Genomic DNA, 13,958 nt, shown 5'->3' on the forward strand with positions numbered 1-13,958 from the left:
AGATTACAGGGAGCAGCGAGAAATTGAAGCAACTTGAAGCTCGTTTAATTTCACAGCAGTAGTATTTCGCAAGAGCCTGAGAGTCAAAAGAGAACGCCACAAAGGCTAGTTGCAGGAATGTTGAAATTATTCATCAAAAAAAATAATAAAGCAAATGTGACACACTGAATGGCTTGCTAAATTTTGCTTAAATATATTGTTCTACGTAAAGGACGTCAGCCAAGGTCGGCCCCCCACATTTTTACCAAGCCAAATCTGGCCCCCTTTGCAAAAAGTTTGGACACCCCTGGTCTAGACGAAAGTCTAGACGTCAGATGCTGAAGATGTCCCAGAAGGTCTAGTTACGCAATGTTGCGGCCATGAAGCAAGGCAGTTGTCACCCCGACCCTCTTTACACTTTATAACACTTAAACATTATACTACAACCTAGTATAGCAAGCAATAATCATTTACTGGTTATAGCAATAAGAATAAATATGGCAATATGTATAATGTATGTATTAGGTACATATGAGCACAAGCAAATATTCAATCAATCAAGCAAATATTCAATCAACCCTCGACAATTAACTCAACAGGCTGCTTAGGTAATACTTTTCGCCGAGATTGTCATCATTGAATATGGTACGCCCACCGGTGTGGTGCCAATGTAGTTACCCCAGTCAAAAATTGTATCCCCTGGGCGGAGCCATATGGAGGTAGATTTGTGTCTTTATCATTCAACCAAAAAAAAATGTCACTTCAATTAAAAAAAATGTTTGAATACAAAAATAAATTTGAAACTCAAAAAACTCCACAAAAAAATGCATGTGAAAGCTATTTTTTAAAATTATTTTTTATTTATTTATTTATTTTTTTGATTGAAGCAACCTTTTTGATTGGAGTAATTTTGATTTGTTTTTGGGCGACATTTTGGCTAGGACGTTTTTGTTTTTATTATTCAGTCAAAAAATAAGTTGCCTCAAAAAAAAAATATAGATTTTAAAAAAGAAAATCATTTCAATCAAAAAAAGAACAATTTCAATCATAGAAAAAGTTTTTGACAATTTGCGGAAAAAATATTTGAGATTGAAAAATTTGCATTTGAACACTTGATTTTTCCTTGAAAAAGTTTTCCTTGATTGAAGCAGTTCTTTTTGTGTTTGGGGCATATTATGATTAGGACAATTGTGTCTAAACCATTCGATCCCCCCAAAAAAGTTCAATCAAGCTTCAATCAAAAACAAAAAAAAATTTCGGTCAAAGAAAAAAAAAAACCATTAAAAAAAAATTTTTTTTTTTCAAAAAGTTTTTTTTTTTGACCGTCTAAGGTGCTCGAAAAATAATTTTGACCCATTATAAAAATATATATTTTTGTTCATGTCATTCATTTTTGTTGCAGTTTTATTGCTTTTCAACTTTTATATATATAGGAAAGTCATTTACATGCAATGACACTTTTTGGACACAAAGGGGGGCCTGGCCCCCCTAGCCCCCCATAAAATCCGCTTATGGTCAAAACATGTACTAGATATTATAGATTTTCAAATCAATGGCAATATTTTGTGTTTCCAAATTACATATTTTAGTAAAGAGAACAATTGTGGCTTATTAGAGCCTACAAGACTTAGTCCGAGGTTCACTTTAAAGGCTAAAGCAACAGGGCATATTCTCTCTAGCCAAGATAAGAAATCTTTTCGTTTTCTTGAGCCTGGACAGGGCACAGCACATCACATGAGTGACACGACCAAACACTGCTACGATGCAGGGTAACTACACATACGATAAGAAAATGTCACCCAATGTAAACATATGACGGAAACTGTGGCGCATTTTCATCTCGTTCTCTTCTTGTCAGAAGAAAACGGGCATTCATCTCTTTATGTTTGTTTTTCCTAGTTTTTAGCTCGTCATTATCATGAAAGAAATTGTTCGTCGACAAAATATTTTCGTCATAGTCGTCGTTGACGAAAGCAACATTGGTATGAGTTTCCCACCAGTTTAATGCTAAAACTTTGTTTTTCAGATCCTTCCCCTGTACAACAAACTCAACCCCGAAGCGTCGGCGTCACCCTGCTGCGTCCCGCAAGACCTGGAGCCCCTCACCATCATGTATTTCATCGGACGCAGCCCACGTGTGGAGCAGCTCTCCAACATGGTAGTCAAGTCCTGCAAGTGTCGCTAGTGACCCTGAACCCCTGAACTCTCAGTTCGAGACAGTAATTATCTCCACATCCAGACAGTGCATCCGGAAAGTATTCACAGTGCTATTTTTTTCCGCCTCATTCCAAACTGCAATACATTCCTTTTTATCCTCAAAATTCTTAAACGCGGAGCCCTGTGAATACTTTCCAGATTGACTTTATATACGATAAACATACTGTATAAGTTCTACAGTACTTCCCGGTGCGTTTCATAGCGTTTATCTCAACTCAACTCGTTGGACTTTAACTCCGAGAGAGTACCCCATGCCCTGCCAGCTCGCTGCGGTCCGGGCCCCAAAACGCGCCGGCGTAAACAGGATGCGAACGCTCTTTCACAAAAAGGCATCCATTTAAAACGCCTTCTTCTTCTCCTCCTCCTTCTGGGATTTGTGGTGGGAGGAGACAGTGAGGGACGGCCTTTTGAAAGCCAGACGTGAGACGGACCACGGGGCGGAATTTGTCTGGAAGCGGGCGGTTTCCGAACACTTTTTGGGGTCTGGCAGCCTAATGACGCTGACGCGCTGCTTTTCTTCTGCCTTCATTATCTTACTGATGGTTAAATTCTCTCTCTATTGCCTTGTGTTTACCTTCTTTCTGTCACGCACACACACACACAACTATTCTCTCCTCACTGACCACACTTGAAATTGTGCAAATAAAGAAAAACATCCCCGGGGTTGACATTTTAAATATAGACTCTGGTATGCCAGTGGTTTTTCTCTTGTGAGGTCATGCATGATTGTAACGCGACGGCTCGCTATTCCGCCGTCCAGTCGTGGAAGTATGAAGGCAGTCAGCGGTGGTCAAGAGCGTTAAGTGGACTTATGCAACTGGAAAAACATTTTTTTTCAATCTGCATTGAATAGACACATCCGCTTTGTCTAACCGCATGTCTATAAATGTCTCCTCAGAATTACATAAAAGACATCTGTCATTTCAAACACACTAAATATTACTCTAAATGTTTCTCATTCGTTTTTAGATTTTTCGCCAATATTTAGCCAAGCACCCACTAAAAATCACGCATTGAACCATTTAGAGTAAATTGACTCCATGGTCAACACCATTAGACCTGCAAAAACTCACCATTGACTCTCATTTACATAGAAGTTAAACTGACAAACCATAAACTACGACCCAAAAAGCAATCTCTTTAACACCTATTGACCCTCAGGCTTAAATCTCAATTTTCGGTCTTTTTTTTTTTTTTTTCTACCAAAGACTTCCCCTTTAATTTCAAGCATAGGGTTTCAGGCTTAGGGTTTAGGTTAATATAAGTAAGGCGCTAGCTACTTCAATAGTGGCCTGGGCACGAGCACGGCTACTTTTTCTTTCCTTACACCCACACGAAATATACCCTGCATATAGTATAATATACAAGAGAACAATGTTATAATAATAATGATTTAAAAAAATAAAATCCTATATTTTCCTTTCTCTCAAACTAGTTGTTCCCAGGAGGTAAAGGTAATTAAGCTTAAAATTGAGAAACCTAAAAGTGTATATAATTCGGTTGGGTTTAGGGAAAATGTTCAGCACGATAGTATAGCATAAGGCGGAAAACAGGTGACTTGAAGTTCCGCTCTGGGACCCCCAATTTGGCCAAATTTCAAAATTGTCCGATATGCATGTGTGATACATCATTGGAAAGCTTAAAATCTCAATTTCCTGGGGGAAGAAACTTTTTGGACATTTTGGCATTTAAAAAAAAACGTTTTTTAAACAGCAAAACCCTATCTGGAGGTGAGAGCACGCGAGAGGAGAATTACAGACGCCATGACTTTAACGAGATATTATGGGGTACTTACCTTGTTTCGATCCAAAAACTCCATGTCGCATGTATCACTATTACCCCTTTCCCACTGAAACTAGTGGGTCAACGCGCGTTTTTCCAAGCCGATGCATCCCACTAGCAATTGGCATTTGGCACCTTTCCCATTGACGAAAAAAGCCGTGCTTTTTTTTTTTTTAACCCGTCTAACCCCCACCCCTCCTCAGCCGTGCGTATGGTGCATGACGTCACCACGCTAAGATCCGCTTCGACAAGTGCGACCGAATTCATTCAGTTCAAGGAAGTTAACAATGCAAAGCAACATGGAAGCCTCCTTTCCGTTTGTGTTCTCTGTTTTCATGCGTTTTACTGCCCGCAAAATGGTTGAAATGCAGCAAAGGATCAACACTGTGCTTGTGCTGAGGCAACGTAGGCGACGTAAATTTTGGTTTGAAATTGAAAGGAGTCGTGTACGTCACAGGAGGAGGAGAAGAGCCTTTGTTTCGTCTGTTATGGCTATTGCTAACGCTGCTACACCGACTGTTCGCCGTATGTGGATCCGGGCTAGAGCACATGGTTTTTGTTTTTTGTTATGACTCATCACGTACTAGCCTACGTCACCACGTATATTAGGGTGTTGACTGTTGACCCGGGGTTTTGCTTTCACACTGCATGGCGATCAGAGCCGAGGTGATTTTAACGCGGGTCGCTTGGCGGGTTGATTGACACGGGTCGAGGCAGGTCGCTGCAACTTTCCCACTGCCACCAAAAGCCGATTGTTAGCGGGTTGACACGGGTTTTTTGTCCAGTGGGAAAGGGATATGAGTGTCAAGACACAACTGTGAATGGCCACAGCTGGATTTTTGGGGGATTTTATGGGTGAAACATGGTAATATAACAAGGGTCGCAATGCAGAAATCGCAGACATCAAGGAGTGGTTGAGATTTTCTTTTTCATATATTTAACCTTTTAAACGTTTTTTTTGGGTTTTTTTTTTCCTTTGGATCGATTATCATCTAACATATCAGGAAAAATGCGACAGTAACAAAAAAATACATTTTAGCGATAGTTATGAGGTAGCTATCTGTGACTTTTTTACAGATGCCATTTTTTTCATTGTGACGTAATTTGTTTAAAAGTTTAAAATATGTGAGAGAATAATTTTTTAAAGTCGTTTTTTTTTTTTAAACAAAATATTAGACATCAATGAATGATTCTAAGCTAAAAATGAGACATTTTGAATAATAAATATAACTAACCTTGTTTTCATGGCTGGGTTGAAACAAATACGGTTGCACGACGTCTGTAAACGAGGTTTTTAAGGGTAAAACGGGCAAATTAAAAATAGTTTGGGGGCTTAATGCGCCATGAATCTGCTATGGCGGCATATAGACATATTGTTCTATCAAACACAACAGGTGTTTTGGCTTAAAATACATCAGTTTCTTTTAAAGAGGAGTGCAAGAGCAGAAACTGCTTTTTCAGTCTTGTCTGTGTTTTCCGCCATAACATTTTGTCCTCAAATCAACTCATACAACAATTAGTTGAGTTTAAAATAGACATTTAAGAGTTAGTAATCTTGGGTTGAGACCTAGCCTTTTTCGGGATTTATGGTTATGGGGTTAAGGTTAGTGGGCTAGGATTCAAGGGTTATGGTTAGGGGGTTTGGGTTGGGAAATATCTGTCAATTTCAATGATGGAAATATACGTCAAATCCAATGACATAAAGTATATCAGGGTTAGGGTTAGGGTTTGTTCTAGTCAGTTCTAATGACATCTATATAGAGTTAGGTTTAAGGGGATTAAGGGTTAACGCTATGGTTTCCAGTGGTGGAAAAAAAAATCCAATGAAAGCTACTGCATGTCTCACAATTCTAAAGTTAGCTGTATTCGTGAATTTCATTCATTTTCCATGCCGCTTTTGTCTCACGAGGGTCACGGAGATGCTGGAGCCTATCTCAGCTTACTACGGGCAGGGTACACCCTGAATTGGTCACCAGCCAATTGCAGGGCATGACCATTAGATACGTATACAATTTAGAGTGTTTAATCAGCCTACAAAGCATCTTCGGGATGTGGGAGAAAAACCACGCAGGCACGTGGAGAATATGCAAACTGCACACGGTAATGCCGAGATTGAACCCTTGATCTCAAAACTGTGAGGCAGACGTCCTAACCACTCAGCCACCGTCGTAAACTTCGATGTTGCAACTATCCGTCCATTTCAAAGACGGCTATATCCGTTACATAAAAAAAAAAAGTCTATATCCGTCATATCCAAAGATTTCTATATGCATCAAATCCAAAGAGAGCTATATCTAGGGCTGCAGCTATTGATTATTTTAGTAGTCGATGAATCTATCAACGAGTTAATTTGAATAATCGAGTAATCGGATTAGGAACATTTAATGTGTTGCAGAATAAATATTAGGACATGTGTAACCGGACCAGGCCAGGACGCGAATCCGCGCGCCACGACGCTTCCACCCGGCAGGTAGGGACGTTAACCACTGCGCCAATAAAGGTTGAGCCAACGGTACAGCCGTCAGCGTCCCTACATGAAGGAATCGGAAGGGCGGTTTCCACGCTCCGCTACGGACCGACGTGTACCCGTTACACATGTAAACCAAAGTCCTGCTAATATTTCACTTTCAAAAGAGCATTAAATGCGAACACAAAATATAATTTTCGAGTGTTTCTTCGAACTATGCAGAATTGTCATTTAAAAATGAAACATTATAAAACGGTATTAAAAAAATGAATAAATAAAAGAGGATCTAAGGACAATATAAGAACAACTGGCTGATTTGCATAGCAAAAGTCCGCTAGCTTAAATGCTATAAAATGCTAATGAATTTCTTTTATAATGTTCTTTTTTTTTTTTTTTTTCAAATACGCTCAACAAATTGTTCAAACACATTCCCACAACAACAGCTAGATATACAGTGCTTTCTCTACATAGGCCTTCTTGGGGCCCATGTTGATTTCTCGCACAAAATCCACCGTGCGTCCGTCTTGCCGGAAAACAATGAAATTGAAACTCTGTCATAAATCGTCGTATTTCGAGCATTTCGTCATATGTCGAGACAAATGACATATTTAATGTCGGATGGCAAAAGGATCGTATGTCGATGCGGTCGTATGTCGAGGTACCACTGTGCCTATGATCTAAATTACTAATGTAAAAAATAAAAACATATTAGCTTATGTTAGTCTTAAAAGGGAGCAGCTGGATTCAGTCATGTTAAATGAGTTATGTCATATTCACTGTTGCCACTGGAGGGCAGTGTATCCACCCAAATCATTCAAACAAAATGCAAACACTTTCAAAACATACCATTATAATGCCGAATACTTGAAGCAGCAAATTTGACTCAAAGCTTTTTTTCCCTAATAGAATTACTCGAGTTAATCGATTAATTGTTGCAGCTATATCCATCAATTCCCCAAAACGGCTATATCAGTCGTTTCCAATGACAGCTATATGACTCAATTACGTCAATTCCAATGACAGATACTGTATATCCATCAATTCCAATGCGAACTGGGAAAAAAATAGTTCAGAAAGTTTAAAAATGAACATTGGAATGTATTATAAATTTTAAGTGTGATTTTAAATTAAAAAAAAAAAAAAAAAAGTTGGGGCGAATTTCCCTTTCTCGTCAAAAATACTGAAGTCTGTGTAATAGTATTAACATTTGCCATATGTAAAATACACCAAAAAGTATTTAAAGCTTTATTTCACTTAATTAAAACGTAAACTGCATATTATCATTATAATTATCACAAAATTTATGCTTAAAAGTTCTAATATTGACACATCAAACTGTAAAAAAAAATAGCATATTAACTCTGTCAGTGCCATTCACGATGATAGACGTCCAATCATTTGGCTCTTCTCATCATTCGACTGTGAATATAAATGAGTTTTGACAAGTAGATGTCCAATTCACATAAACTGGGAAGGTCGGCAGCGAAGGTTTTTTGCTGCTGACCATCCCAGTTAGATGCTAGAAATATAATGTTACATTTACCAAATGTCTATTTTCCAGAAACACGTCACATAAAAAAAAAAAAACACAAGTAGGCCAATATTTTTTCCACTTTTACAATGCCAGACAACAACAGAAGGCAAATTTCTGTTATTGTTTAAGGCAGCACACTTTCTAGCTTCTTGTCCCCATGTGCGGAGATATATTTTTTTTCTTTAGAAAATGCAATAAAACCCTCAAGCACGTTCATCCTACCGCAAAAGACAACACCAATGTGTTGAATTGTGCACTTTGGAGTTATGTTAACAATTAAAATGAGAGATTTGCTTCTGCAACCATCACAGTAAATTGTTTCTTTTTGTCTTCTCTTTTCAAGCCAAAGCCTCAATGTGTATGTGGTGACCACCCCCCTTCCCCCTCAGCCCTCCTCCCTAAGTAAACTGGCCCAGGCATCTGTTTGTCTTTTCCACTTAACTACCTCTTGCTATATCCAACCTGTACTTATCCCACTGCGGAGTGCTGTGCTCCGTGCCTCTGGCCTTGAGGACGAAGGGAGGGAGGGACGGAGGGCCTGGACGCGGACCCCTCCGGTCCAGAGAAAGCCGAGTCTTTGCAAATTTCCCACAAGTATAAAAACCAGCCTCAGAGGATGATAAAAAGGCATTTACGCGCAACTCGCACCTCATTTCGGGGGTGATAAACGTGGGTCACACGTCATACAGCTGCTTGTTTCCATCCATTCTAGGTTTTGCGCCAGCTCCACCCTGGATTGGTCGCCAGCCAATCGCAGAGGTGGCATAAAATGTTTAAATGAACCCTTCCATGATGGAATTATGATTTTCAGGGCACTCATTGGGTGCCATTGACAGCACTAGACGTCCAATCCGTTTTGAGTCATAATTCTTTCTTCCGTTAATGATTGCAAGTTGTCCAGGCCCTGAAGTAGCAATACAGCCCCAAATCATGATGCTCCCTCCAAGAGATGCCGATCGATCGGGTCCGATCACGTCATTCTCAAAGTATCGGAATCGGCAAAAAAATATCGGACATGCCTTTTTTTAATATATATATTTTAATTAAATAGTTTTCTAATTGTATTTAACGTTACAGAAAAAATGTCTTACACTCATCCAAAGTCTTTAGTTTTGGCTTAAAGTAGGGCTATCGCGTTAACGGCGGTAATTCATTTTTTAAAAAATTAATCAAATATTTAACGCAATTAACGCATGCGCTGCACGACCCACTCACGCATTGTCGCGTTCAATCTGTAATGGCGCCGTTTTACCTATATATAGAGCTAAAAGGCAGCGTAATATGAGTAGAGTGAATTTAGGCAGCCTTTGGAGCATTTTTTTAATTGGCTAAAGCTTTACAATCCCTCTCCCTATGATTAGAAACATCGTGGGAAGCAATGTGGGGAAGAAAGGTAGTAACTGTTCTTTTTCTTAACACCCTATATTATTTCCCAACCCAGAGAAGATATATCAATTGGTACCACTACGCACAGTCATGGGTGCACTTCCCATCATGCATTTGGGCACAACAGTTAAATGGCTACAGTACCATTTACTGAAAGCTCAACAAGTACAATAGATGGCAATATTTAGTCACAATATACAAAGTCACATTTATCCTTTAAGAATTACAAGTCTTTCTATCCGTGGATCCCTCTCACAGAAAGAATGTTAATAATGTAAATGCCATCTTGAGGATTTGTTGTCATAATAAACAAATACAGTACTTATGTACTGTATGTTGAATGTATATATTCGTCCGAGTTTTATTCATTTTTTTCTTAATGCATTGCCAAAATGTATATGATCGAGAAAAATTATCGGGAATGATTGGAATTGAATCGGGAGCAAAAAAAAAAGCAATCGGATCGAGAAATATCGGGATCGGCAGATACTCAAACTAAAACTAAAATCGGCTCGGGAGCAAAAAAAACATGATCGGAACATGATCCCAAACAATTCAACTTTGGTTTCATCCATCCACAAAATACCGTATTGGCCTGAATATAAGACGGCCCCGATTATAAGACGACCCCCTCTTTTTCAAGACTCAAGTTTGAAAAAAGACTTTTTAAACAGCAAATTAATTTTTATACAGAAAATAATTACAGTACATCTGAAACAAATGATTATAGCAACATATTTGAGAGAAAAAGCATGTTATTTTGCCTCATTCAAATCTTAATATCTTAACATTTAAATATGTAACACACATTCGTAAATGAATGGCTTCTGGTTTTTGAACTGTAAATAAACCAATTAGGGCTGTCAAAATTATCGCGTTAATGGGCGGTAATTAATTTTTTAAATTATTCACGTTAAAATATTTGATGCAATTAACGCACATGCACCGCTCAGATTAAAATGACAGCACAGTGAAATGTCATGTTGTTAATTGTGTTTTTCGGAGTTTTGTCGTCCTCTGCTGGCGCTTGGGTGCGACTTATTTTATAAGCTTCAGCACCCATGAGCATTGTGTAAGTAATTATTGACATCAACACAAACACAATCAAATAACCCTTTCTGGATTCTTCACGGAACACAAGTAAATAAAATAATATAAAATAATATAATATAATATACTAACACTTTTAATTAAATAGATAATAACCAAATAACCCTCTCTGGGTTCTTCACAGAAAAAAGCCAGGGAATAAATAACACTATTGAAAAAAAAAAAAAAAACAAGTTCAGGGGGCTGGACCAAATGTGGCCCACGGGCTGTAGTTTGGGGACCCCTGATATAGATGTTTGTGCTGAGAGAGAAAAAATACCATTGTTTAAAAGAAAAGAAAAATCAAACCAAAATAAGCACCTACTCACAATCATAAGCGGATTTTCAGGGGGGGGGGGCAGGCCCCCTCTGGTGGCCGAAAAGTGTCATTGCATGTAATTGACTTACTAAACAGGCTCAAGTTTCACACTGATTAAGTATAAATATAGAGAAATTATTTTATAATTAAATATACTGTACAGAAAGTAATTTGGAACATTTTAGTTAGTGGTGTGCCGCGAGATTTTTTCCAACGTAAGAACGTGCCGTGACTCAGAAAAGTTTGAAAAACACTGCACTAGATACTATCTGGTGCGCACCAGATGGTTTAAATTTATTTCTCTCGCTGTCCCTTTAGGGCTTCCGTAAAAATGAATTAATTGAAATATCAATTTCCCCCAAAACATCAATTATTAATTTAAAAAAGCTAACAAAAAAAACACGCCATGAGCAATAACTAACAAAATGATAATGAATTTAAAAGAAAACTTCATAAACGTGACAAACTGAAAAAAGATGAATAATAACAATTTCAAATAAGTGCGACCTGTGAGAAATTTGTTTTAGGAATTTCACTTTTTTTCTCATTTTGTTTAATAAACCTCTCACAGCTTAACTCTTTCGCTGCCATTGACAATAAAAGACAAAAGCTGTTAAACAGCTTAACAGTTAAAATGGATTGGACATCTATTGCTGTCAAAAGGTGTTTGCAATATCAATTTCCCTCTTTTACTAACTACCACAACATATACCCTGTAAACTGAGCTGGCAGTGAAACAGTTAAGCTAATGAAAGCTTTTTAATACAGTGTATCACAAAAGTGAGTACACCCCTGGCATTTCTGCTGATATTTAAGTATATCTTTTCATGGGACAACACTAACAAAATAACACTGACACAATGAAAAGTAGTCTGTGTGCAGCTTATATAATAGAGTTAAAGGGCAACTGAAGACCTTTCCGGATTTTGGTGTAATTTTACGAATATAAACTTTGGACGAGTTCGTCAAAACAACCATGACATTATCAACACGTAATTGCAAGGATAATTTGCGTTTTTTTTTAGTTTTTTTGCACTCCGTTAATGGTCCCTTCGCAAACCCGGAAGTGTGACGTAGGCAACAGAAGACTACCCACAGCGAGCATAGCAGCAACAACGATGTCAGTGATATTTCCACCAAAGGATCGCTCTTTCGTGACGCTACTGATGGCAAAGGCTCCCAGGAAAGATGAACTACAATTAATCCCTACATGTTTGAACCTGAGGCGTCAGATGACGGCGATTTACTTGACACAGCAGATGGCGTCATGACGCCAATTGACAGCTCGACACTTCACGAGCAGGATAGTGAGTGGTAAGCCTAAATCCAGCATCGTGTTTTTTTTTTTTTTTTTATTAGAGAGAATGCGATTACATGGTAGTATATTTTTCCACGCTCTCCACATAGCTAAAACTGGATATTGGGTAATGGGACAGCTCCTACTGATCTAAATATGGTAAAGCTAGCCCAAATGTGGCTAAATGAATGATATGTTATAAATTTTTCAAAATAAATGACAAAACGATTTTATTTTCCAGGTGTTGCTGTAAACCGTCAAGTAATTACCCTTCCAAGAGTATACCTGTGTCATCAGGAGATCCCAGTCTTCAGAAAAGGCTTCCTCCTGGGGTGACAGCCATGCATATCAATTTGATGTAGAGTGTGGCGTATGGTCTGAGCACTAACAGGTTGACCCCCCCACACCTCTTCAATCTCTGCAGCAACGCTAACAGCACTCCTGTAACGAGTCACATGACATTTTAGAGGGAAAATGACAGGCAGTACTCAATTTGGACATTTAGGGATGTACGTAGTTTCCATGCGGTGTACTCACTTTTGCTGCCAGGGGTTTAGATATTAATGGCTATATTTTGAGTTATTTTGAGGGGAAAATAAATGAACTCTATTATATAAGATGCACACTGACTACCTTTCATTGTGTCAAAGTGTCATTTTGTCAGTTTTGTCCCATGAAAAGATATAGTTAAATATCTGCAGAAATGCGAGGGGTGTACTCACTTTTGTGATACACTGTAGTCCACTGTCGTGACCACTATCCCTGAACAGCCTAAATTGCTAAAGCTTTTTGAAATTATCCAAAACAGATACTTGCCCGAAAAAGGGTTATTTTTTGAAGTGTAACGTGAGGGCGAGGAGGTCCATTTTGTGGCCTCAGCATTATTGAAGGCTGCAAAGGAGGCCCGGCCCGGCCGAGCAAGCCCAAAGCCACACAAGTTCCCTTTTAAAACACATGAGGGCGTGCTGGCGCGGAGGCGAAAGGCTGTGTTTTATTGCCGCTCGTAAAATAAAAATATTTTAAAAAGGCCTATTTATGCCATAAAAGTCCATCATCGTAGGCAGTGTTTAGTCGTGGCAAGCTGGCGTTTCATTTTATCGTCGACACTTATAAAAAAAAAAAAAATTGCACAATGAGAATGCCGAAGCATCCATCAAGCGCCGTCGGGACCTGGCGACTTTCTGCAGGCCGCTGTCAGCCGGTGATGAAATGTTAGCGAGCAGCGCGCCTCCTCAGCTCTCTCGTTAGCGTGTTCGAGGCTATGAGTCAGCAAGACGCTCAGGCCCGGACCGCAGCGGCGGTCGAGGTCAGTGAGGACTCGCCGAGGTCATGGCGTTTGCTAACAAGCGCGTCTTCTTGTAAACAAGGGCGAGATGGAAGAAAATTGAGACTGCTGAGTCAAATTTTGCTCTTTTTGACAGTTAAGAAAAGCTCTGGGGTGTCACGAGAATTATAGCACTTACACATTTTGTGGTGTCTTTTTGATAACAGTATTGAGCCTTCATTCAGGTTCCCAATACTATTCCAATTCTTAGCATTACAATACTGAACCGATATTGCCCATTCACTGTGTCACGCCTTCCCGATGGGGGTTGTCCCACACTCCGCTTCATTTATTAGCAGTCGGTCACATGCAGGATCTAACGCCGGATTTAGGTTGAAAAAGTACGAAAGCTGTACTACCTACAAACAGGAAGGATTGTCTCAGGAGTGATTTGATCGAGGATTCAAGGTAGTTATTTTTCGCACCATGCATGCATTTTGAAATGTGAAAAAAATCAATGGGAGAAATTAGCCGCTACAGCATTGACATTATGCTTTGCGATATTTACGTAAAATAACTGCTAACTGCCTGTTTTTTTTTACTTTTAACCAAGAACCGAGACTG

General features: G+C 38.9%; 1 protein-coding gene across 1 annotated transcript in view; it reads left to right on the top strand.

The window, feature by feature from the left end:
• tgfb5 (transforming growth factor, beta 5) overlaps nt 1-10,076 on the top strand; it is a 44,261-nt gene extending 34,185 nt beyond the window's left edge. The window contains exon 7 of the mRNA XM_057851142.1: nt 2,006-10,076. Coding sequence (XP_057707125.1) covers nt 2,006-2,164 — 159 coding nt within the window. The 3' untranslated portion in view covers nt 2,165-10,076. The remainder of the gene's footprint in view (nt 1-2,005) is intronic.
• The last annotated feature ends 3,882 nt before the right edge of the window (nt 10,077-13,958 follow it).

The sequence above is a fragment of the Corythoichthys intestinalis genome, chromosome 11 (genome assembly GCF_030265065.1).
Source record: "Corythoichthys intestinalis isolate RoL2023-P3 chromosome 11, ASM3026506v1, whole genome shotgun sequence".
Taxonomy (NCBI): domain Eukaryota; kingdom Metazoa; phylum Chordata; class Actinopteri; order Syngnathiformes; family Syngnathidae; genus Corythoichthys; species Corythoichthys intestinalis.